A 25937-nucleotide genomic window follows, 5' to 3' on the forward strand; every position below is an offset into this window, starting at 1 on the left:
GTCACACAAAAAGGCCTCCATCAATGAAATTTAACACCTTATAAATCGAATTTAATATATGTTAGGATCGGATAAATACTGGAGATGTGGATTACCTTTGAGCAGATTACCTTTGAGAATTGTTCTCAGGTAGAAATATTCTGGAAATCTGTTTAGGCTAATATCTCCAATATGTTAGGATGTCATATACGTATGGGACCTAGAATATTTCTACTTGGTTATTTAAAATACGTTACTCTGGGAAATGGCCAAGCAATCGTGTTTAACCTTATAACTGCTGCAAAGATTGTAATAGCTAAAAATGGTTGCGCGGGTGAGCATATCTCCTGCTATAGCTGAATGGATTGAGAAAATTTGGTCCATAGTAATTATGATTCAGCTAATTTATTACAAAATAATTCATATAAATCAGCCTGATAGGTTTATAGGAAAATAGGCAGTTTTGTAATATTTTGGAACAACAAGTTCAAAGCTGCTTTCAACCTGCTGTAATAGTATTTACCGTATTTTTCGTTCCATAGGACGCTCCGTCCCATAGGACGCACCTACTTTTTGGGGGGGAAATAAAGGAAAATTTTTTTTCCTTTATTTCCCCCCCAAAACCAGATCGGGGAACAGTGGGATGGCGGCGCTGCGCCTCCCCGTTGTCCCCCGAGCTTGTGGGGCTGGCCGATGTCTGCCCGGCGTGAGGGGCGCTCTGCTTCAGGGCGCCCCATGAGCCGGGCGGCAGGCTGCAGTCACCTGCGCGAAGCACGGGGCGTCCTCCGGAGGGTGCCCCGTGCTCCGCGCGGCAGGCTGCCGCCCGCAAGCCGTGCGCGCCCGGGGGTTATCTCCCCCCGGGTGCGCAAGGCTTGCGGACACCTGCGTGTAGCACGGGGTGTCCTCCGGAGGGTGCCCCGTGCTCTGCGCTGCAGGCTGCTGCCCGCAAGCCTTGCGCTCCCGGGGCAGATCCCCCGGGTGGCAAGGCTTGCCGACACCTGCGCGAAGCACGGGGCGTCCTCCGGAGGGCGCCCCGTGCTCCGCGCTGCAGGCTGCCACCCGCAAGCCTTGCGCTCCCGGGGGGAGATCCCCCGGGTGCGCAAGGCTTGCCGACACCTGCGCGAAGCACGGGGCGTCCTCCGGAGGGCGCCCCGTGCTCCGCGCTGCAGGCTGCTGCCCGGGTGCGCAAGGCTTGCAGATAGCTTCCTGGAGCCTGGAGAGCGAGAGGTGTCGGTGCGCACCGACGCCTCTCGCTCTCCAGGCTTCAGTGAAAGCCTGCATTCGCCCCATAGGACGCACACACATTTCCCCTTCATTTTTGGAGGGGAAAAAGTGCGTCCTATAGAGCGAAAAATACGGTATTTATGCTCTTTATCTTTGGTTTATTTGGTTTATTAATAAAACAAAATGCATTTGTTTACTTTTAAAGCATAGCCTATGTTCTTCCGACAACTGCCCTCTTCACCTAGCTAGCTAGACATCATGCCGGTTGACAGGCCTGGCTCCTATTTGTTTGCTTTGGGGATTATTGTCAGAATAGCAAGGGCCCGGGACACTCGCCACTCCAAAGGAATGTTCACCTTAGGCGAACAGGCAGATTTTGTGCAGGACTCCACCCACTGAATCATCAGCATACAACATAGGACTTTGCTTCTGTCTCCAGAACTACTCTATGGTTGTTGTAAGTCAAGCCAATGTCAGTTGAGACAGGGTAAAGTTGCATAAGATCCAAGTCCCATTCGGCAGTGGAGCTGGTAGAGGGAAATCAAGCCTTTAAAACAGTGTTCTGCGCTGGGTTGCCAGGGCACATGGCCAAGCTGAATGGACATAGGCTCCAGCCTAAGTCCCTCCACTCATGTTTCACCATACTGCACCACTGCCACATCCCTGGTTTGGGATTTACAGTTTTGGCTGAGCCCCAGGTGAACCAGGATTAGCAAATTATGGTGTCTTATCTTCGGCTGAGCCAGGGACAGAGATATAATACTATGAGAGAAATCTGCTGCATCCTAAGCTACTCATCTCAGCAGACCTTGCCATAGGATTGCCCTTTACGCTCCAAATTCAGGAGTCGCTCAGGTACAAGAATGGAGGAGAGGTTTTATGGAGGAAAAAGTTATTGATGGCTATTGTCCGCTATGGCTATTCTCTTGGAGGGAACAATGCTTCTGAATACCAGTTGCTGGGAAACACAGAAGGGCAAAGTGCTCTTGTGCCCAAATCCTGCTTGCTGGACCAGATGGGCCACCGACCTGATCCAGCAGGCTCTTCTTATGTTCAGTTTTAAAACTTGGCAAACCAGTGTTTACCATGCAGATGAATTAAGCTCAGTTTGCCTTGCTGCGATTGCAGCGACTTAACTCCAAATGAGCAAACCTGAACCATTATGTTGCCCGTAGACAATCAAACTCTGTACATAAAACTATAAGGTAATTTTTAATAGCATACAGATAAAACCAGCAGGCTTTGAAAACCAGGATGCATGACTAAGGCTGCGATCCAGTCCCCAGCCAGGGACTGGTGGAGTTTAACCAAGTGACCGAGCCATGACTGTATCCGCAGCCTTGCTGCTCATTCTGGCTGAGGCAGAAGGCAGGAGCTGGCAAATTGTTGTGCCTACCTAGGGCTGGCTGATTCCCCTCCTCTGTCCTGGGATGGCAGGTTTGGGGACTTTTCATGGGCTGCCACTAACAAGGATCCTATCCACCTGCATGTTTGGCAGGTGGAGCTGTGGATTCTCTGCTGCACCAACGAAGGCCAGTAAAGGAGAAATTGTATGTCTGGAGAGACCTTCTGAAGATGCCTGCCTACCCTTGTTGTGATTGTTAATGGTGTGGCTGTTGTTACAGCACATCTTCCGGTTGCAAGTTAAATAAGAAGTGGAAAGTGACACCTAGTGTTGGCTTGGAGGGTTTCCCTTTACTATCAACCATCTATAGGAAGTTTATTTAATGCTCCCCTGCACTCCAGGAGCCACAAACGAAGACCCACTGTTATGTCCAAGATTAAATCGCTCAACCCCAGTTAGTACAAGGCATTCCTCACAAATAGATGCACTAGGCAGTAAAATGGGGGGGGTGAGGAGAGGAAGGGGTGGGGGACCCCTAAGGAAGGGAGGAGGCACTGAAATATGCAGGAAAACCCTGCTTTTTAAAATCCTCATCTCCTGCAATACCTGCAAAACATGTTTGGTGTCGGATTGTGGTGTGTGTGTGCATGTGTGCTGCCCTCAGATTGCTGGTAAATGTGAGAGGAGGGAATACAGTGGTACCTCAGGTTACAGGCGCTTCAGGTTACAGATGCTTCAGGTTACAGACTCTGCTGTTAGTATCTTCAGCTCACAGTCAGAGGTACCTGGCCTCCCCCGAGGCAATTGAGCGAGATACTGTGTTTACCATCCGTCTGCGACCCCGGCAGGCTAGGTAAACAAACCCGGCGATTCTTCTCATTAGTCGTGAGAAGAACACACCCTCTGCTTCTCTGCTTCTCTCTCCCTCCCTGCATTCTCCCAGGGAGGAGAAATGAGACAGACAGGAGTCCTTTCTACATGTTTTATTCCTGTCACTCAACAGTACATAGAAATGCAACTGCTCCCTTCAGACTCCATCAGAAGAGTCTCACCTCCTCCCCTGTACTTCCAGCACAGGTCAGATGACACACTGAGCTAACATCCGGTGCTCAGTACAGAGAATAGGCTCCACCTTTTCTCCAACAGTACACCTGCAAACCTGTTTTGCATTCCAGCCATCTGGAGCTGGCTTTTGCCTTGGTGCTTTTTCCCAACATCTGCTAACCCAGAAATATTATCTCAGGTTAAGAATTTGCTTCAGGATGAGGACAGAAATTGAGGCCCCATTAGCTAAAGCGGTGCTTCAGGTTAAGAACAGTTTCAGGTTAAGAACAGACCTCCGGAACGAATTAAGTTCTTAACCCGAGGTACCACTGTACTGGCATTAGCTCAGTGGTAGAACATCTGCTTTGCATGCAGAAGGTCACAGGTTCAGTACCCAAATCTCGACACAGGATTAGGCATGCTCTGTCTGAACCCTGGAGAGCCCCTGGCAGGTTAGGTAATACTGACCTGGATGGACCCCACCCTGAATTGTCTGGCAAGCTCCCTCCCCCACCCACCCAAAGCATACACACAACTTAAGGTGCAGAGAGCAATGGCGGACTCGGTGGCTTTGGTAGTTTAGTCAGGTGCAAAGGAAGCAGGAGTAACTGAGCTTTCTGTACTTGTGTGTTAGGAGTAGAACAGGCAGCTCTTGAAATCCTACAGCCTGGGAACCTATTGAGCAAGGAGACCAGAGGGTGGAGCCCAGAACAAGCCAGAAGCAAAGGCTTTTGGTCCTGTTTTCGGGCACCTACAAGAAAAACCAAACATTTTGAGTGTGTGTTATGGAGCCCAGTGCAAAATTAATAGCTGGGAGGTGAGATCCAACCTTGCCCCTTGCTTTTCTGGTATCTCCCCCATCCCAAGCAAAAAGGTCTGGACAGTCATGGTTATGGGGAGGGCATGAGTGCTAATTGTGTGGTATAGAGGTTAAAGTGTCAGACTATGAGCTGGGAGACCAGGGTTCAGCCACAAAGCTCACAGAGTAACCTTGGGCCAGACACATCCTCTTAGAGCAGGCATGGCCAAACTTGGCCCTCCAGCTGTTTTGGGACTACAGTTCCCATCATCCCTGACCATTGGTCCTGTTAGCTAGGGAGGATGGGAGTTGTAGTCCCAAAACAGCCAGAGGGACAAGTTTGGCCATGCCTGTCTTAGAGTAACCTACCTCATAGAGTTTTTGTGAGGCTAAAATAGAGAGGGGGAGAATCATGGACACCTTCTTGAGCTCCTTGGAGGTCGTGTCGGATATAAATGTAGAAATGAATGAATGGAATTAAAACATGACTCCTTCGAACAGTCTAGGCCCTTTGGGTGGCATGAATGGAATGTCTGCAAGTGTACTTCAAACCAGGAGCTCAAAACTGAGAAAAGTTTGCAGAAATGTGGGGCCCTTTTTGTATTATGTGGCCAGTCTGAGAGGTCCAATACAACCTCCACTTCTCCAGAAATCTTTTGGATTAGATTTATTACTGAGACACCTCCCTGGATAAACAACCCTTTATGGTCCTTGCGAAGGGGATAGATTTTGTGTGTTTGCGACTTTTCTCTTTTAACATGTTATGAATTGACATGCACAGTATAGCTATTGTTGTCCTTACACTAAAGTTCTTCTTAGAATTGTATATTGTATGATGCTGTGATGTTATGGATTTATAAAAATTGATTTTAAAAAAAGAAAAGGAAAAGGAAATGGGGAAACGAAGACTGCGCATGGGAACAGTGAAATGGGCATCATTAGTTGCTGAGACATTGAGGAAGGGATTTGCTTATGAAAAGCTATATTGTGAAATTGTCTGCCCCAACAAATTTCTTTGTAAAGCACATATCTCCTCTTCCTTTCAAGAGCATATGGGGACAGCAGGAGGGAGGGAGAAATGTTATGACACAACCTTCTCTCTCTAAACTCTGAGAAAATAATGTTGTCATCAAAACTCTGACACCACATCCTTGGAATAAACCTCCTAGCAGAATAATATCCCTTTGTAACCACAACTGTCCTCACAATGTCATCAGCGGTTAAGATTCTAACTGAGAATGGGGCAAGAGAAATTGACCGTGAACAGCATGAGGTTAAAGGCAAAAAGAAATGTACTGCCACAAATGTACAGTACTGTGAGTTGTAGTTTGTTAAGGGTGCTGAGAGTTGCTAGGAGACCTCCTGTTCTTCTCACATAGCTACAGTTCCTAGAGTTCCCTCTGAAGAGGTATTGGTTGTTAAACCACTCTGAGAATTATAGGGGAATTGTGAGTGTTTTATCTGTATGCTGCCCTGGAAGCCATGACTGAAAGGTATCTCCCCAAATGGACAGGAGGCTGACAAAATGGACCACTTCTGCAGGGTAGCATCCCTGTGTTCTGCGTCTTTAAAACCATGGGTTAAAATCATCCTGGAGATGGAAGCTCTGCCTTCATCTATAGCATTTCAGGACTTCATCCTGAAAGCTGCCAAGTCTCTTTCACAAGCTGCCTGAGAGAATAGCAACATGACAGGAGCAGCCCACAATTCCTGGCCTGCTTCAAGATCTGTACTGGGAGGAAATGGTGCCTCTGTGGAGATCCACTCTTTATCGGGGCAAGACACCCAGAACCACCACTGGCATCAGTCAAGTGTTGATGCCCTCAGCTGCACTGTAAGAACTGTTATGTGTACCTGAGCTTGCCCTTCCCTTCTCCTGCCCATTCCCTTTTCCTTGTGTGCTGTGTCTTTTTATATTTCGTAAGCTTGAGTCCAGGGACCATCTAAGTACTGATTTTTGGCAAGCCGCTTTGAGAGCCTGTTTGACTTAAGGGCAGGATGCAAATGCCACAAATAAACAAACAGAAAGTTGCTTGTTCATGTTGAGTTTTCGAGTAGTATAATTCTACAGGGCCAGTTTTTCGATCAGCACATAACTGGAATATTGATTGCTTCTTCTGCCATCTTTTATGAACTGTAATGTCCCACAAGATATGAATGCTGTCGTTTAAAAACATTTTTTATTTCAGTTCCAGACTGATGGACGTAGTGCTATACAGCCTCATATACACAAAACAAAGTCAAAGGAAGAATGGCAAAGAGCTTGTTCACAGAATCAAGCTGACTGGTTAAAACACACACACTCAAAGACTCTCACACTCACTAGGTGGAACTACACACAGGGAAAAAACCTGCTATAAATAAGTTAGAAATTAGATTGTTATAACAAAAGGGGAAAAAACCTATGGAAAATCGCGTAGAAAAAAATTTCTGCTCTCTGGTGCCATCTGGTGCTGCATGTTTATAATGCATTCAAATCATTGGTTTTTGACCAATGTAGCTGAGCCCACTCACCTCAGCCTGAAAAGCAATATGGGTGCTACACCCCATAGTCTCCTTTGACTGGACTTAACAGTCCAGGGGTCCTTTACCTTTACCTTACCTTACTCACTCACTCTCTCTCACACACATATAAAACCAAACATCTGCAATATAATTTTTCATGGAAGGCATTTTTCCCACAGTTCAGAACCTGATCCAGAGCAATCAGCACCAGAAAATGGAGGTGGTGGTCAAGACCCGCATAATTCTTTCACTCCAGATGTTGAATTCGAACTGCAGCGGTCCATTGAAAAAATATATGTAACCTGCAGAGGAAGGAAACCATTCAGATAAGATTCCTGCTTCATGTTGCTGCTATTTCTTTTGGTTTATGTTACAGTAAATCAAAAAGCATTCCCCACCCCCTGCTCACAAAGCAATTTGTTGATTAAGGCTGCACTCCGAGCCTCGGATTGACTTCACCCTAGGAAGCAAACTCCATTGTCTCTCTAGATGGATGCCAACAAGCCCCACTGAATCAAATATGATTTATTTGGATTTGGATTGTCCTGGTATGTCCCACGGAGAACCTTACGGTCTTCAAACAAAAACACCTTGGAGGTCCCGGGCCACAGGGAGGTTAGGCTGGCCTCAACCAGAGCCAGGGCTTTTTCGGCTGTGGCCCCAATCTGGTGGAACACTCTGTCACAAGAGACTAGGGCCCTGTGGGACTTGACATCTTTCCGCAGGGCCTGCAGGACAGAGCTGTTCTACCAGGCCTTTGGCCAAGGCATAGTCTGACCCCCTCCTTTGGTAATCCTCACAGAACTCTAGCCCAATGGTTGCCATTAATTTGATTTTGAATTGATTTTAAAATGAACTGATTTTAGAATGCTGTGTTACTTTTATTGCTGTTAGCCGCTCTGAGCCTGGCTTCGGCTGGGGAGGGCAGGATATAAATAAAATATTATTATTATTATTATTATTATTATTATTATTATTACTTATGAGCAGACAAGTTGAGGATTACATTGTGAGGCAGGCATGTACAACTGTAAGGTGATCACCTGTCCCACTTTACAGGGAGCAGTTCTGTTTGGAAGACAAAATTCTCTTTGAAGATATCCTCTGTTTGAAGGGCTATTGTGTTCAAGTTGGTTTTAATGATAAGGAACCCTTAGGACAGAGAGAGGCAGGTACCTTGATGTTGCCCATCAACACTTTTTTTGGCCATTCCCCACCTAAGCATGTCTAAAATCCTGATGCCCACCCGCAGTGACATATAGTTCTTATTATTCAGAAAGTGAACTCCTATTCACATGGAGGAAGCCTAAAAGGCCATTCACTGTTAATAACTCATTTTTTTAATCCCCCCCCCAAATCTAATTGCCCCCCTGTGGGGCATGTGCCCCACATTGGAAAGCAAGGGCTTGGAGGGTTTCCCTTTACTATCAATCATCTATAGGAAGTTTATTTAATGCTCCCCTGCACTCCAGGAGCCACAAACGAAGACCCACTGTTATGTCCAAGATTAAATCACTCAACTCCAATTAGTACAATGCATGCCTCACAAATAGATGCACAAATAGAGGGCCTTCTCGGTAGTGGCACCCGCCCTGTGGAATGCCCTCCCACCAGATGTCAAAGAGAAAAACAACTACCAGACTTTTAGAATACATCTGAAGGCAGCCCTGTTTAGGGAAGCATTTAATGTTTAATAGACTATTGTATTTTAATATTCTGTTGGAAGCCGCCCAGAGTGGCTAGGGAAACCCAGCCAGATGGGTGGGGTATAAATAATAAATTATTATTATTATTATTATTATTAGGCAGTAAAATGTGGGATGAGGAGAGGAAGACCTGGGCACACCTGGCTTCCTGACTGAGCAGGCTCACAAGGCACCTGCTGACAGTGTTTCCCACTGTGGCAAGATATCGTCATCATAACTATTTCTAAATTTTAATATATACATATAAATTAACATATGTACGTTTTATTCAGCTCTATGCCCACTCTTGCCTGTTTGCAATCTAAGTGTCCACAATAACACTTTGTCATGAAACTTCAGAGACCCCAAACCGGGTGCCAAGTGTAATGGCTCCCCTGCCGCCACCCAAATGATTCTGGGAGCTGTAGTTTGTTAAGGGTGCAGAGAGTTGTTGGGAGAACCCTGTTCCCCTCACAGGATTACAGTTCTGAGAGAGGTTTAGCATTAAATCTCTCTTCACTGGGAACTCTGAGAACTGTACAGTGGTGCCTCGCAAGACGAAATTAATCCGTTCCGCGAGTCTCTTCCTCTTGCGGTTTTTTCGTCTTGCGAAGCACGGCTATTAGCGGCTTAGCGGCTATTAACGGCTTAGCGGCTTTAAGAAAAAGGAAACAAACTCGCAAGAACTCGCAAGACGTTTCGTCTTGCGAAGCAAGCCCATAGGGAAATTCGTCTTGCGGAACGACTCAACGCAAAACCCTTTCGTCTAGCGAGTTTTTCGTCTTGCGAGGCATTCGTCTTGCGGGGCACCACTGTAGCTCTGTGAGGGGAAATAGGGGTCTGCTCACAACTCTCAGCACCTTTAACAAAGATCAGCTCCTGGAATAATTTTGGGGAAAGCATTTGTCCTTAAAGTGGTATTGTAGTACTTTAGAGGTATATGGAACATTGGATTTACGTGTAAGTTAAACAAGCTATAGCTTAGGGCCCTACTCTCTTGGGGGCCCCCCAAAGAATTAAAGGAAAAAACACCTGGATTTCCAAAATATAAGATAAAAAACAAATAAAATAAAACCTAAATACAGCAACAGTGTTTTGTGCTGTGTAGGCTCCCTATGATGTAAGTAATGGGCCCTTCCTGCTAGCCTGCTCCCTAAAATATCACTGGTTTGCTCATTTCTATATATAGGGTGCCTATTAGGTCCATAAATTACCATATAGCATATATTCAACACCAAAAACAGTGACAATTGGTTGTTGACAAAGGACAGCTGGACATATAAAGTGCCCCATTACCTTCAGTAGCTTAGGGCCTCATCAAACCTAAATCCGGCCCTGGGTATACAGTGTGAACTTGACCAATACTGAGGTGGATAGACCAATGGCCTGATTCTGCATGAGGCAGCTTCCTGTGTTTCTTTGACTATCTATTACTTTAATTTCCACAACCTCCCAGAGCAACCCTACGTCAGTACAGTCATGCCTTGGTTTTCGAACAACTTAGTTCTCAAATATTTTGGCTCCCAAACATCGCAAACCCAGAATTGACTGTTCCAATTTGCGAACTATTTTTGGAAGCCGAATGTCCGACGGGGCTTCTGCGGTTTCTGATTGGCTGCAGCCAATCAGAAGCCGTGCTTTGGTTTTCGAACATTTTGGAAGTTGAATGGACTTCTGGAATGGATTCCTTTCAACTTCCAAGGTACCACTATATTGAGAGAAATTAAAATGGTGGCTAGACAAAGCTGTCTGGCACGATTTGGAGCACTGGGCCAGAAAAACCCCTGAAGGGTCTCCCAAAGCAGGCATCTGGAACGGGCCAATCTGGGACCCTGGTTTTTCACCCCAAAATGCCAGGTGTCAACACAAATAAAATGCATACCATTCTTCTCATAAGCTGCATCCACTCGGTGACCGATCCCAGGGAAATCCTCCTCAATATATCTAGGGTAGCCTTTCTCCATAACTTGGTTCTGTTCGTCATAACTTCATTTGAGGGGGAAATAAAGTAAATAAGCAAGTGTTTTATTTATGTATAGCATTATGCATTGCAATTCTGTTCCAATTCAATGCAGCTGACGACAAAACACAAACATAACAAGTCTAAAATCTAGACCAATAAATGATACCATAGAACTAAAAAGACAGGATACAAAAAGGGTCAGCATTTCTAGCAGAAACCTGTAAATCCTCGCTAGAACAAAAACATACTGAAAATGGCTGAGGGCGCATCATCTATCTCTATACAATATTGAACATGAAATGGAGGGAAGTTCCTTGAAGCAGGTGCTGCTTTGCAAGAGAATTCTTCCCCACAACACCTCGCACTCCAGAACAGGTAGGAGACACGTGGCCAACCCCAGGGGTCTTCATCCTTGGGTTCCCAGTTGTTGCTGGACCAACTCCCACCATCCATGACCTGTGCTAAGTTGGCTGGGGATGATAGGAGTTGTGGTCAAACAACATCTGGGGACCCAAGGTTGAAGGACATTGTTCTGCCCTATTCAGAAATGTTACGTAGTGCGGATGCCAGAAGCTCAAGCTAGCTAGCATGTGCAATATCAAGGATGCAACTATTAATGGCACAATCCTACGTGGGGATAATTGTGTTAGTTTTCTTGACCATAATGCTAGGGCTTCAATCCTGGGTTCTGACATTGCTTTCACACAGCACTACTTGTTACATTATGGATCGCGATCAATATACCTCCATGTCGTGCTAAATTTTAAATACTGGGAAATGACCGTATGCTGGAATACTGCCCCAATTTTGTCATGTGAAATTAAAATGAAAAACTACAGTTTTCTGGGTTAATGGGGATGCAAACGAATTTCCCCCCAGAAGCAAATAACCTGGAAATGTGTGCTAAATGTCCACTAGGCTCTGCTAGTTTTTCAGAAGTGGCTTTTACCTAATGTGAAAAATCACATAAAACTTGGAAACGTTGGGTAAGGAAATGCTGTGAAAGTGGAAAAAAGTTGCCTCAGTGTGGGTCCTCCCTTGTTTGCCCATTGGTCTACCACAGCGCTAGTCAATGTGGTGCCTCCAATTACTATTGGACTTCAACTCCCATCATCCCTTACTATGAACCATGCTGGCTTGGGCTCATGGGAGCTGGAGTGCAGCAACATATGGAGGGAACCTGGTCTAACACATGAGTACATTGAAATGTTCATTGTACATTGAAAGTTGTTTGGTACTATAAGCAAAACGTCGTTCTTACATCATTGGAATAGTGGGAAAGAATGAGAGAGAAACTATGGGGAAGATAAGAATTTTCAACATACCTCCAGTATTTTTCTCCAGCAAAAAAGAGAGTCTTGCCAGTGTCTTTGATGTGGACAGCAGCATCGACTCCCTTCACAGATCTTGGAAAGCCCAGTTCATAAATCTTTTTAGGGTAGCCCTCTACTATGTCGTAGGCATTCAAAGCCCAGACTTTCTTCCCTGTGGATAAGTATGAATTAATGTATTAGGATTCAACCATGTGATTGTCATATAGCCTTAGGCATGTTGATGTCTCACCCTCAGTTCCCCTTCTGTAAAAAATAGACTGAGGAGGATTTAATTAACTGGAATGAAGTTAGGATGAGTAGGATTGGTACAACCACACAGTTATACAGCCTTGTTGGTGGCATTCCTTTCTGAGAAAACTTCTAGAGGCCCAAGCCAGAGGTGGGTGGGGCCAGAGGAAAGAACAACAAATAGACTTGTTTCTGCACAGACTCCCATGCCCCTCTCACAGAGGGTGCAAAGCAGGGGCAGTAAGGGGCATGGCCGGTGGGGGGGGGGGAGGGTGTGTGGTGTGAGAAGAGTCTTGAGGATCAGGCAGAGAGATTTCTGCAGAAGACCTACCCCTGAAAAGCAGCACATGGTCGTTGGTAGGATGCTCATAAGCCGCGTCAATCTTGCTTGGGATTTCTGGCCAAAACGACTTAATTTGTACCAAATCCGCCTCAACCATCTGAGGATGTAGGCGCCAGAAGAACCTGTGATAAGAAGAGGGATGTTCTAACATGGTAGGCTAGCATTTTTACTGAAGTTAAAGATATTGAATAGTCCTTAAAGTGCTCCAGAAATTAATTTGCTGGAGCCATTTCTCAGACAACACAAATAATATACAAATATAACAGTTGACGAATAATTCTAAAGTCAATCATTCAAGGTACAAAGCATGTTTCTTGCCTGGAAGCTATTCCCAAGAGCTTGTGTTAACAGATTCACTAATCAGGCTCATCTTCAGTGTTTTGGAGCAGGTCTTCACAACATTCCTTTTCGCAAAGTAATTTGTGAGGCACCAAGCCAAATGCAGCCCACTAATAAGGGCTCCCTCTGCACTATACATTTAAAGTAGTATCATAAAATGTTAAACAGTCGTGGCTACCCCCAAAGAATCATGGGCACTATTAAGGGTGGTTGTTAGGAGACCCTACTCATCTCATGGAGCTACTGTTCCCTGTGAAGAGGAATTGTTTGTTAAACCATTCTGGAAACTGTAGCTCTGTGAGGGGAATAGGGCCTCCTAAGAAATCTCAGTACCACAGGAGAACCAGATTCATCCTGTAAGAAGAGCCTGCTAGAACAGGCCAATGACCCATCTAGTTCAGCATTTTGCTCTCACAGTGGTCAACCACAGATGTCTCTGAGATGCCTCCAAGCAGGACTTAAGTGCAACAGTGCTCTCCTCACTTGTTTTCCCCAGCAACTGGCACACACTCTCTGGCAGTGGAGGTAGAGCACAGTCATCATGGCTTCTGCACTGGGTAATGGGGGTACTTGGGTGTTAATGCTCTCCCTAGCCTTGCACCAACATCACCAGACTTTCCTCTTTTCCCAGGACTTACGTTGGGGCTTGGCTACTCAGTCGTATGCTATTCACTGCAACATATTATACTGGTTTTCGAATGTGGCTTTGTATGTTCTCGTTCTCTCTCTCTCTCTCTCTATATATATATTATTGAAAATTTTCAGTAGGGATTAAAGTGAAGAGAAATCAAAACGAGAAAACAAAACAAAATCCAAACAACAACAAAAAATAATGCTTGTATGTTGTCTCTTAACTTCACTGTGGTTGCCTTGCAGCGCTGTTATTCTCTTTTTATTTGTACAATGCCTACAGAACTGTCTGCAGTCATGGATATAATAGAATAAATAAATGACCCTTAAGATGAGAATTGGGTTGTTTTTACAAAGGTGGCCCTAGTCAACCTTTGCAATGTTGGTGGATGTGTGTGGCTGGCAGAGTGCATCTGACTGGGTGTGCACAGGCCTGCTCTGTCGCTAGACAAAAAGTTTATGGATGCACATATTTCGGTTGGGCCGCACCTGTCCTTGAAGATCACCATTTCTCCTCGAAGCTCTGTGATAGCATCCAGTGTCAAGTTTGCGTCACATTTCTCAGGCGTTTTGGGGTGATCAGGATGGGGGTCGTGGTCTCCTGCTCCTGTCCAGAAAAGTACAAGTGTTATGCTGGAAACTATAAGCCTGTTGATTGTATTTAGTAACAAAGAGCTGATCATTGGTTCATATAGCTTAGCATTTTCCACACCTTGCCAGGTTTCAGTCTCTCCCTGCATGAAATGAGGATTGAACCTGAGGCTTTCTGTACGCAAAGCAGAAGCTCTATCACTGAGCAATGGTCCTTCCCTTATTTTAACATCTGAACTTGTGCACAGCATTTCGTGGGATCTAATATATGGAATGCGCGTAGAAAGTTGTGATTTTATATGTGCAGTGTAAAGTCATACGGTGACAGATCTCGCCGCATCAGGCTGGCGAACAGAAACAACAGGGAAATTTATTACTCATAACTTCCATTGCAGAATTATATGTACACATAAGGAGAAAACGGGGGGGGAGGGGGAATGCAGGCATACCATATAGAATCTGGATCCCTTGTACGTCATCATCTGGAAGCAATAAGCCTTTATTTCCCGTGTATGTGTAAATTGGAAACATCAAAGCTCCTGGGTCTCTGGAATGCTCAAGTCCCAGCGAATGACCAAACTCATGGGCAGCCACAAGAAACAAATTATATCCTAGAAAACAGCATGTGCATCTTGTTATGAAAGCTACAAAGCTTATATCACTAGGCTGCTGTAGCCTGATTCTTTTGTTTAATACCTCCTTTTGCAACGTATTAAAATATTACACCTGATATCATTCACTACTCTTTTCTTTGCATTACAGTGAGAACAGAAATAGTATCTGTCATCTGTTATTAAATGAACAGCAAGGTAGCACATCCCTCGTTTAGTCCAGGGTTGTGGAATCTGCATCCCTTCAGATGTTATAGGACTACAACTCCCAGAATCACTGGGCATTGGCCAAACTGCCTGAGGCTGATGCGAGCTGTAGTTCAACTGCAATATTTGGAGAGTCACATGTTTCCCAGCTCTGCTTTAGCCCCCTTTAGCCTTGGGCTGCAATCCTATGTACCTTTGCTTGGGAGTAAGTTCCACTGAATTCAGTGAAGCACACTTCCAAGTTAATATGGGAGCCTCGGAGTGCCTGTGTTGCTTAAGAAGGTATGCCACAGGCAATATGGGTAAGGAATGGCAAAAGAAGCAATATTCAAAACAACCTGTTCAGTCATTATTTACTATTTGTGCAATTGTTAATTTCAATCATTATGAATCACGCAGCAAAACAAGACAGGAGAATCTGCTTGCTAAGTAATTCACTGGTCAAACATAAATAGCAGATGCTATTTAGAACCAACAACCCACACAGTGGTAATAAAAATTATCTTCAAAGCATACGTTACCTTTGGAATCTGTTGACCACAGCTCGTCTTCATCAAAATGAGCATCTCCTCCAAAATTTGGCCCAGGAGGGAAAGCATGAGCTAATAACCCAGAAGGTCCATCAAAGGGATAGAAATCACCATGCTCTGTAAATATTTGAAACAGAAATGAACATTATCAGCATGCTTAATTGCAAATCAAGCAAACAAGTAACACAGCCATTAAGACAGCAATTTCACTCTAGTTACCTTTCCTTCCAAAAGAAATCATGATATCAGCAGTACCATTGCGAATTCTAGTAAAGTTGAGTGGCGTCACATCAGACCAGACCTTGAATGCTTTCCTGAATGCTCTGTCGACTTCAGACTTTTTCAGATCAGGGGTATAATTTAGAATCCTATAAGGAACACAACAAAAAAAATCCAAATGCCTTCAGATGGTTCTCTGCAAACTCAAAACATATTGAAAAACATCCCCTATCACAATATTTCAAATGTTACACATCTCTCTCCACTGCCAAATTAGCAAATATAGCAAGCATACAGATATATGCCCCTTTCCTGTTAGAGAATGTGTGGTTTTTATTACTGAGTTATAATAAATTCACCTTCTTTTTCAGAAGTACTAAGAAAGGACAATGACCGAGACACAATGATAGTGTCTCAAGCCTTTTGATTCCACTTAAACAGGGGCCCAATGCAAAATAGGTTTATTTCGACTTGCTTTAGAACGCAAGCATTTAAATGTGTAACTTTCATTCTATGTTAAGAAGGTAGGGTATTAAAAAATAAAAATAAAGCCAGACATATTGCTGGTTCAGCTAGATATTTTAAACTTTACTTCCATTCCTGCTTTTATTAGATACATCTGAGCACCTCATTCACAAAAGGTACTGTGTTTCTCTTATCTGATTCCTCACCCGCTGTTTGGAAAAGGAAATTGAAAGGAAATTGTGTGGGGCAAATTAAATGAACTCAAAGCTTATAGGCTTTGATGACCTAGAGACAGTAAAACAGGGCATGAGATTTCCAAACATTGCACATAACCTTCTTCCACATCTTGTTAGTCTGCTAAAACAGCACACCAGGTTGACTTCATGACACAAAATACATGCTAAATGCCTAACCCTGCTGTAAAAAAATAAATAAATGTAGTGCATCTGGCTATAACCAGAAGGTTGGTGGTTCAAGTCCATGCAGGGTTGGCTGTGGGCAGGATTCCCAGACTGCAGGGGGTAGAACAGACGACCCTCTATGTTTCTGTGATTCCATGTTGCATGGAATGCTATTAAACATATTACAAAAATAAATCCTTTATGTACTGACTCAGCTGATTTTAATGGGCCTTACTTCCACATTAGTTTATATCCTGCTTAGGAGATTAGCTGTAGCCCCATGGTAGGCTAAAATCCAGGAATAGGAAACCTGAGGCTCTGCAGGTAGCATTGGACTACAATTCCCATCATCCCTGACTATGGGCCAGGCTGGCTGGGGCTGATGGGAGCCAGAGTCTACCGGCACCTTGAAGGTCACAGGTTCCCCATTCCTGCTATAAGTCTCACATATGAGATCAGAATTAGCAAACCTCCTGAGATCCTGCAGAGCACTCAGTGACGAGTGCGCCAAACCAAAATCTCTAAAAAATACCATGGCACTGGTGTTGTGCTTGTGCCACATGAAGATACTGTCAAGCATCAGCGCAAAAGGATCTGGACCCAGAGCCAGGGTCATTACCTGTATGTTATATTAGTGTGAGACCACTTCAGCTTTCGAGGGAAAAAGTTGTATTCCCCAATATCAGGAACGCCGCACCGTGGCTGTTGCATTAGTTCGTACGTCTCTTCGTTGAGCTTGCCCGTTACTTCCAGTCCAAAAAATGCCTGCATTTCTCGAAGTTTGGATGTGACTGTATCACCTGCCTTCCTCTGTATCCCAGCCGGGTTGGACTGGAGGTTGTAATGCCTCTTTAGATAGCGCTGGGAAGAAAGGGGGGGGGGGAGAGAACCAATTAGACTTCTAATTCACTGCTATTTATTAATTTTACAGACTCACATAAGGAAAAAGGACAAGCCCCTGCTCTGAAGAGCTCAGAATCTCAGTTTTGATAGAAGAGAAGACAAGAGAGAGAAGGCAGAGAGAACCGAGCCTATTCTAGGTCCTACGCCATACCTCTGCTAACTCGAATTTCTCCCTTGTGAATTCATCGCTGTCGTCTTCGTCTGATATGGATATCGGCAGGGCAAAACACCACGATATGCCCCACAAGAGAAAGAAGGCCGCTGCAGCGCTTGGATGCTTCATGACGAATGCCAAGGTTTGGGAGCTCTGATGGTTCAGCTTATAACGTGCTTTGGCTTTTATAGAACTGCACTGGTGATTCATCATCTCTCCGGGACAGGTTACAACTTCCGAGTGACTGTAAAATAAACATGCTTGCAAGACTCTTTCCCTGCTCTTCTCCTCCTCCTCCACCACCACCTCCCTCCCAAGAAGTCTTGGTCTGAGGAATCTGTTGACCTACTGGTGGTGCAGAAACCATGACTTCACATAAACACAGTCTCAGCATATTCCCAGGTGCTGTGGGAAGAGTTGAGTGGGGCATTTTTGATTATGTTGCAATAACTTTATTTGACCTGCCTCTCTCTTTTGAAACCATCCTTCTTCCCTTTTGTTTTCAATAGACAACTGCATTGCAAGCAATATGGGAGCCAGCAGCTTGGCTTAAAGGATTTTTCACCACATTTCTGACTTCCACATCTGTGAGCGGGGATTTTCTCATGTGATCATAAACTCCAAATGCCCCTAGCCTCTCAGTCAGCACTGGTGGCCTTGCCTCAAAACGTATATTGTAGAGCTGGAAAACCTTTCAGAAAAGGGCAACCTATGTGATCCAGGGGATGGAGCAGCTCCCCACTAGCAGGAAAAGTTGCAGCGTTTGGGACATTTACGTTTAGAGAAAAGTGGCTTGACAGAAGCAGGGCTTTTTTCAATCAGAATTCACAGGAACTCGGTTCCGGTACCTCTCAGGCAGGTGCCATTGCCATTATAAGAGAACAAGGGAGGTGTTCATGGTGAGTTCTGGCACCTCTTTTTCTAGAAAAATAGCACTGGATAAAAGGTAAAAGGTAAAGGACCCCTGGATGATTAAGTCCAGTCAAAGGCAACTATGGGGTTGTGGCACTCATCTCTCTTTCAGGCCGAGGGAAATGGTGTTTGTCCACAGACAGCTTTCCGGGTCATGTGGTCAGCATGACTAAACCACTTCTGGCGCAACAGGACACCATGATGGAAACCAGAGTGCACAGAAATGCTGTTTACTTTCCCGCCACAGCAGTACCTATTTATCTACTTGCACTGGTATGCTTTCGAACTGCTAGGTTGGCAGGAGCTGGGACAGAGCAACGGGAGCTCACCCCATCACGGGGATTTGAACTGCCAACGTTTCAATTGGCAAGCCCAAGAGGCTCAGTGGTTTAGACCACAGCGCCACCTGCATCCCTTTTAGCACTGGATAGAAGCAGAGAAATGGTAGAGAAAAGGTTCCTTTTCTCTCTCATAACATTAGAACTCATGGACCTTCAATGAAGCTGAATGTTGAAGATTCAAGACAGATAAAATAAAGGACTTCTTCACGTACCTTTATCTTCAACCTTACAGTCAGAATAAAATTTTTACAAATTTATTTGTTTGTTTTGCTGTTTTATTAATTGCACTTTTGGCTCCCATTCAAAAGTGGCGCTGGTTAAGCACCTTCAGGAGGCGGCAGGAGAGAGGGTGGTAGATGTCAGTGTGACTGGGTTGGATCCTGAGACCCTTTCCTGAGCTATTACAAATTTAAGGCCTGCTAATGCATAACAGCATGGGCTGATTTTGTGACTGCGCTATGGGAAAGTTTCCAAGATATCATGTGCTTGTGTGTGTGCTTCAAGTTATTTTGTTTGAGTTCCCTTGTGTTGGCTATTTTCTTTTACAAAACTGTGCTCCTTTTGAGGATGAGCAATGCAAAAGTGAGCAGTGGTGTATGGAAGTGAGAGCTGGATCATAAAGAAGGCTGATCGCCGAAGAATTGATGCTTTTGAATTATGGTGCTGGAGGAGACTCTTGAGAGTCCCATGTTCTGAGAGTCCCATGTTCTGCAAGAAGATCAAACCTATCCATTCTTAAGGAAATCAGCCCTGAGTGCTCACTGGAAGGACAGATCCTGAAGCTGAGGCTCCAGTACTTTAGCCACCTCATGAGAAGAGAAGACTCCCTGGAAAAGACCCTGATGTTGGGAAAGATGGAGGGCACAAGGAGAAGGGGACGACAGAGGACGAGATGGTTGGACAGTGTTCTCAAAGCTACCAGCATGAGTTTGACCAAACTGTGGGAGGCAGTGGAAGACAGGAGTGCCTGGCGTGCTCAGGTCCATGGGGTGATGAAGAGTTGGACACAACTAAACGACTAAACGACGAAAATGAATGCAAAAGTGAAATTAATAAATAAACTAAATGAAAAAACCTGTAAAAATGTTGTTTTGACTATAAGTCAGAAGATCAAGCAAATTTAATGCTTCTTCCCATAATACTTTGAATGTTTGTGTGTGTGGCCCTTTTTTGCATACAAAACTTCCAATGCAGTGAAAATAGTCACTTCTGTTCAATGATATTCTTTTGAGAATTAAGATTTCTTATCATAGGCTGAACCTGTTGGTCTGTTTATATTACATCAAGATTGTTTTTATTACTTCCGGACTTTGTCCATTATTCCCCATTTAGTCACTGAGTATTTTGCTGCCCGCTATACATCCAGACTGTTGACAAAACCATAGTCAGACAGGAAACAGTAGTGGTTAAACTTCAACCAACTTTTTGGATAATAACAGCCTTATATCAAGTCATGCCAAAAGAGCAAAAACAATGGAAGGGGAACAGAATTAATCAACGGGCTAATTTTTTAGTTTCGTTCAGTATTACGTATAGCAGTAATACAGGGAAATCACCAATCAAGTCATGAATTTCCCCTCCATTTGTTTGCAGAGGGAAGGAATTTGGACAATATAGGAGATTTACAGATTGGTTCTGTGCTCACTCCCTCTTTTATCACTCCACATTTGCTTGAGTCATAGGTGTTTATATTTATTCATTACACTACATTAACCTTTGGTAGGGTCCGCCTTAGCGTGAGGTAATGAGAAGCAGTTGTATCAGGCTGCAGGTTTCAGAAGGAGTGTCATTTTCCTGTCTCTGATCTCTGTGTGGGTTTTGTACTGCATTTTTGGGGTATTGCTGTGGAATTATTTCTGTAAGTGCAGACAGGCAACCTGCTCAAGGCAGTCCCCATGAATCATAGAATTGTAGCGTTGGAAGGGACAATGAGGGGCATCTAGTCCAGCCCGCTGCAATGCAGGAATCTTTTGCCCAACATGGGACTCGAACCCCCAACCCTGAGATTAAGAGCCTCAGTTTGTTTAGACATTGCCAAAGAGCAAGTCTGCACGCAAATAAACAACCGGGACACTGCACCATTTTCAGGGCTGGCCGGCCCATGAGGCAGCAACTGCCTCCAAGTGGGTGTCCCAGCCTGCAATTCTTCATCCATTTTCATGTACTTTTGGTGCAAGTAATCCTGCAACAATTGCATACCAAGATGGCCCATATCGCTCGTTTACCTAAGCTAGGGTGGCTGGGTGTCCTGCTTTACAGAGGACAGTCTTCCCACCAATTTAAGTCCAGTATAAAGTTAAAGTTCTCCAAGAAGGATTAGACAAATTTGTGGGGAAGGCCATCAATGGCAGGAGGCAGCAGTGCTTATGAATAAGTAAAGGTAAAGGATGCCTGGACGGTTTAGTCCAGTCAAAGGCAACTATGGGGTTGCGGGGCTCATCTCGCTTTCAGGCCGAGGGAGCCGGCGTTTGTCCACAGACAGCTTTCTGGGTCATGTGGTCAGCATGACTAAACCACTTCTGGTGCAACAGGACACCGTGACAGAAACCAGAGCGCACAGAAACACTGTTTACATTCCCGCCACAGAGGTACCTACTTATCTACTTGCGCTGGCATGCTTTCATACTGCTAGGTTGGCAGTAGCTGGGACAGAGCAATGGGAGCTCGGATTTGAACCACCGATCGGCAAGCCCAAGAGTCTCAATGGTTTAGACCACTATGCCACCCACATCCCGCTTCTGAATACCACGTGTTGAAAACCATGGGAAGAGTGGGTGCCCTTGTGCTCATGTTCTGCTCCTTGGTTTCCCACAGGCAGCTGGTTGACCACTTCTTGCGTTTCCTACTATGGTGAGATCTATTGCATTTCCATTTAATTTGTAGTCATTATTTCTAAACTTGCATTTATACATATAAGTTATCATATGAAATTTTAATGCAGTTCTGTCTTTTTCTTTTTAGTTAACAGCCTAGCCTAGCCTAAGGCTGTTTTGGGGTCAACCCACATATCAATGCATTTTTTGGATCATATCTGTTGGAACTCAGAGATGGAGCTTCAGTACGCATTAAGCATAATTCTTGTCCATATACTACACAGTGGGTCTTTCTAAACCGGTTAACATTACCCTGGGTGAAAAAGAAAGCCACACATCTTACATTACGAAAAACTGGAAGTTGCCAAAATCTGGGTAAGCAAAATATTGATGCAGCTGTAGTATTTGGAACATGTGTGCGGTCAGCTGGATTGATGAGAAATATCTGAGAGAACGGGGAGGAGAGCATTTTTCCGGAGGGAAAACATATCACTGGGCACTACTCAATGTTTTGTCCCCAAAAGAGGTCCATGAGAGGATGGTGGAAAGGAGGGAAGTCCTAAGCTGCTGTATTAGTGCTAGTTATTAAAAGAAAAAAGTCAGATCCAAAAAGTAATTACAAAATTCCCACAAAGAACTATCACCTGTACCACATTTGAGTTGATTGAAACTGGCATTTAGAAATGATGTATTGATGAAGGAGTTGGCTATGATTAGCCTGGAAAAGAGGAGACTGGGAGGAGATATGAGAGCCATCTTCAGATATCTCAAGAGCTATCCCATGAAAGAGAAAACAAGCTTGTTTTCTGCTCCTCTAGAGGGGTAGGACTCAAACCAATAGCTCCAAGTTACAAGAAGGGTGATGCTAGCTAAACATCAGGAAGAATGTTTTGACAGTAAGAGCTTTCCAACAGTGGAATGGACTTCCTCAGTAGGTTGTAGAACCTGAATCCATGGGTCCAAGTTACAAGAAAGGAGATTCTGACTAAATAATACAAAGAACATTCTGATGTGAAGTGCTGTGCAACAGTAAAACAGTCTTGCTTGGGAGGTTGTGGACTCTCCTTCCTTGGAGGTTTTCAAGCAAAGGTTGAGTGGCCCAGCGGCGTAGCGTAGGTTGTCAGCACCCGGGGCAAGGCAAGTAATTTGCGCCCCTTAACCCGGGGCAAGGCAAGTAATTTGTGCCTCCTAACCCCTAACCTGCCGCCGCTGCCAGCTTCTTCTTGCTGCTGCCTGGTCTGGTCTGGTGTGGTTCTCTCCCGCGCTCAGCGCTGCGCTGGGCGGCCGCTGCACTGTCCCTCCCCCAGATAGTCCCTCGCTCTCTCTCCGCACCGCACGCCTGGCACCCACCCCCTCCACAGTGGGCGGCGACCCAGCGGCTCGGATCGGATTCGCACAGCCAGCACTGCAGTGAGAGAGAGTGAGTGAGCCAGGTAGGGGCAGAGAGCTGCGAGTGCGAGTGCGCCCCCCCCCCCAGATGTTGCGCCCGGTGCAGCCAGCCCCCCCTGCACCCCCCACGCTACGCCACTGGAGTGGCCATCTGTCATGGATGCTTTAGCTGAGATTCCTGCATTGCAGGGAGTTGGACTGGATGAGCCCCGAGGTCCCTTCCAAGTCTACAGTTCCATGAGTCTATGCAGGTTATAAGAGGGGAACCATTGCTGGTATCTGGTTGGAGAAAATACAATGGAAGCCACCTTCTTTGTATATGTCTAGGCCAGGGGTCAGCAACCTTTTTCAGCTGTGGGCCAGTCCACTGTCCCTCAGACCATGTGGTGGGCCAGACTATATGGGGGGGGGTGAACAAATTCCTATGCCCCACAAATAACCCAGAGATGCATTTTAAATAAAAGGACACATTCTACTCATGTAAAAACATGCTGATTCCCGGACTGTCCGCAGGCCGGCTTGAGAAGGCGATTGGGACGCATCTGGCCCCCGGGCCTTAGGTTGCCTACCCCTAGTCTAGGCCCTGGGGTAGTGTCCCTGCAGCTGCTCTAAGAACTTCTGAAAAGGACTCTGTCTTGCTGAGAGAGAGAAAAAGTAGAGTTGATACTTCAAAGCAGATGGTCATGATGCAAAGTTGGAAGAAAGGAAGAAGACTGGTCAGCCTTAGGTTAAAGAAGTCTGGGACAGATATGTATTGCCAAAGATCCAGGCAGAGATCTGAGCTCCACATTAGCCACACAATCATGAGTAACACGGTGCTGTGCTGCAATGGTGTAAATATGATGCACTGTCATGGCAGAGAAACCACATTTTGGTGGTTTGTTATGCTCTGGTTTTGAAAGCGCTTATGGCAAAATGGTCATTTCATTTTACTGCAGTTCACACATGGCTGCAGATTAAAGAAACCACATCCTTTAATCTTCCAGTTATTTGGGATAGGGGAGAAATCCGGTTCAGTTCACATTTTAACGTGAAACGGCCTTATGCACAGTTCCTGAAACAAGGTGTGAACCGAAAAACAGCTATCCTTTGAAATTCACTCTTTGAATTTTGGGGTGCAGTTCTCCAAGCAAATAAGAGGCACATAATGCATACATTAGGTGTGCACAAAACACACACATTAAGGCATTATGTTAGGGGAAATTGCTTGCAAAATGTGCATTTTAGGGGAAATTGCATTTTTAAAAGAGTATAAGGAGAAATATCCACTAAAATGCTGGTGAATTTTAATAAGGGCTTTTAAAAAATAGTGCAAGTTGATGCGGAAATGTAGGTTGGAAAAATGAAAAACTGAGAGAAACTTGGCATGACTGCCATTAACAAAGCACAAGGGAAATGTTTTGATGCCCTCTTATAATACTAGAACAAAGCTGAATTCGAGACAGATTTCAGGTTAGAAGAAATCTCTGTATGTCTTAGCTTTTTGACTCATTTGTTGCTATTTCTTGACAGAACATATATGCCAAGAAAGACATATTAGGATTACGACTATCTTTATGTGATTTATTGCTATGCGGTATGGTACAACAAATCCTTTACTGTTTAGGAGGCGAACGGATTTGCCTTGCCCCATCCAGGTGTATGGTTGAGTGATGAGATAGCAAAGAGGAAGGTTTGAATCTGGGTTTAGGACAGATGATGAACTTCTTAGAGTGCTTTGTGAAACTATTTTTTACAATAAACGATTCCCATTTGTGTGGGCAACTCATAACCTGGTGAGAGAAAAGGCCTGAAATTGAGTAGTTAAATCTCCCTGTCAAAATAGACATGACATTTAAAAATGCCACAAAAACTACATGCACCTAAGTAAAGATATTTTCCTTGAAGCTCGATCTTGCAAAAGTATCTTGCTGTAATGTCAGCAATTGGCTTTGAACGATAATCTCTTAACCACAGGCATGGGGTTTTTTTGTTAAACAATGTGATACAATGCCTAGGCCTGGAAAAAGATTGTGCTGTTTTCTTGCAGATAAGAGATGAATCAAGCTACATGTCCTATATAAAATTGCCCATACAATTTGATCAACCACAAGCACTTCCCAAACATGCAGCCTTAGATCTCCATGATCTATTGCAGGGGTCAGCAAACTTTTTCAGCAGGGGGCCGGTCCACTGTCCCTCAGACCTTGTGGGGGGCCGGAGTATATTTTGAAGGAGGAAAAAATGAACAAATTCCTATGCCCCACAAATAACCCAGAGATGCATTTTGAATAAAAGGACACATTCTACTCATGTAAAAACACTCTGTTTCCCAGACCGTCTGCAGGCCGGATTTAGAAGGCAATTGGGCCGGATCCAGCCCCTGGGCCTTAGTTTGCCTACCCATGATCTACTGCATAAGCTTAACCCAAACACCAGGGATGGCCCAATATGTTTGGCACCTAAAGTGGACATCAAAATGGCATCCCTCTTCCTACCAGGGAAGAAGGGTCAAAGGAAGATTGACATTAGGAGCAAGGGGGGAAAGAAATATGGACATCAGGATCTGCTGCCCTGGTGGATTCTGCCGCCTGAGGCAGCCACCTCACCTTGCCTCTTGTCTGGACTGATCCTGCCAAACACTCTGTTCATCCAGAGGCTCTACTCTGGATTCTCCCCCCCCCCCCCAAAAAGAAATCAGGTGACTGGGGAGAGGTCCCTTTCAGCCACGGCATCCCATTAATGGATTGCCCATCCCAGAGAGGCTCACCTGGCACCAATTCTGATGTCACTCTAGTGCAAGGGAAAGAAGTGCTTGTATCTCACCCGACATCCAGCATGTTATGCCAATTGGTTTTAACGCTGCTTTCAATTTAACATTGTGTTTTTATGCTGTTGCTCTTGCACTGCTTTCTGTTTTAAATCATTGTTTTGTTTTGTTTCAACTCTATATGTCACCCTAATAGGTTTTTTTTATAAATCATGTTGTAAAAATCTTTTAAAC

The 25937-nt window shown here is 44.8% G+C and overlaps 1 protein-coding gene and 1 long non-coding RNA gene across 2 annotated transcripts in view; both read right to left on the bottom strand.

The window, feature by feature from the left end:
• Positions 1-3516: 3516 nt before the first annotated feature.
• LOC308475436 overlaps positions 3517-25937 on the bottom strand; it is a 291271-nt gene continuing 268850 nt past the window's right edge. Inside the window, exon 2 of the long non-coding RNA XR_013985191.1 lies at positions 3517-3603. This is a non-coding gene — a long non-coding RNA (uncharacterized lncRNA). The remainder of the gene's footprint in view (positions 3604-25937) is intronic.
• LOC308475192 (collagenase 3-like) overlaps positions 6558-25937 on the bottom strand; it is a 33510-nt gene continuing 14130 nt past the window's right edge. Inside the window, exons 2-11 of the mRNA XM_081002194.1 lie at positions 17497-17743; positions 17062-17303; positions 15577-15725; positions 15349-15474; positions 14459-14620; positions 13908-14025; positions 12438-12571; positions 11870-12029; positions 10464-10567; positions 6558-7198 (exon numbers count right to left, since the gene is read on the bottom strand). Coding sequence (XP_080858320.1) covers positions 7098-7198; positions 10464-10567; positions 11870-12029; positions 12438-12571; positions 13908-14025; positions 14459-14620; positions 15349-15474; positions 15577-15725; positions 17062-17303; positions 17497-17712 — 1512 coding nt within the window. The 5' untranslated portion in view covers positions 17713-17743 and the 3' untranslated portion in view covers positions 6558-7097. The remainder of the gene's footprint in view (positions 7199-10463; positions 10568-11869; positions 12030-12437; positions 12572-13907; positions 14026-14458; positions 14621-15348; positions 15475-15576; positions 15726-17061; positions 17304-17496; positions 17744-25937) is intronic.

This window comes from Podarcis pityusensis (genome assembly GCF_964106645.2).
Source record: "Podarcis pityusensis genome assembly, chromosome: 4".
Lineage (NCBI taxonomy): Eukaryota > Metazoa > Chordata > Lepidosauria > Squamata > Lacertidae > Podarcis > Podarcis pityusensis.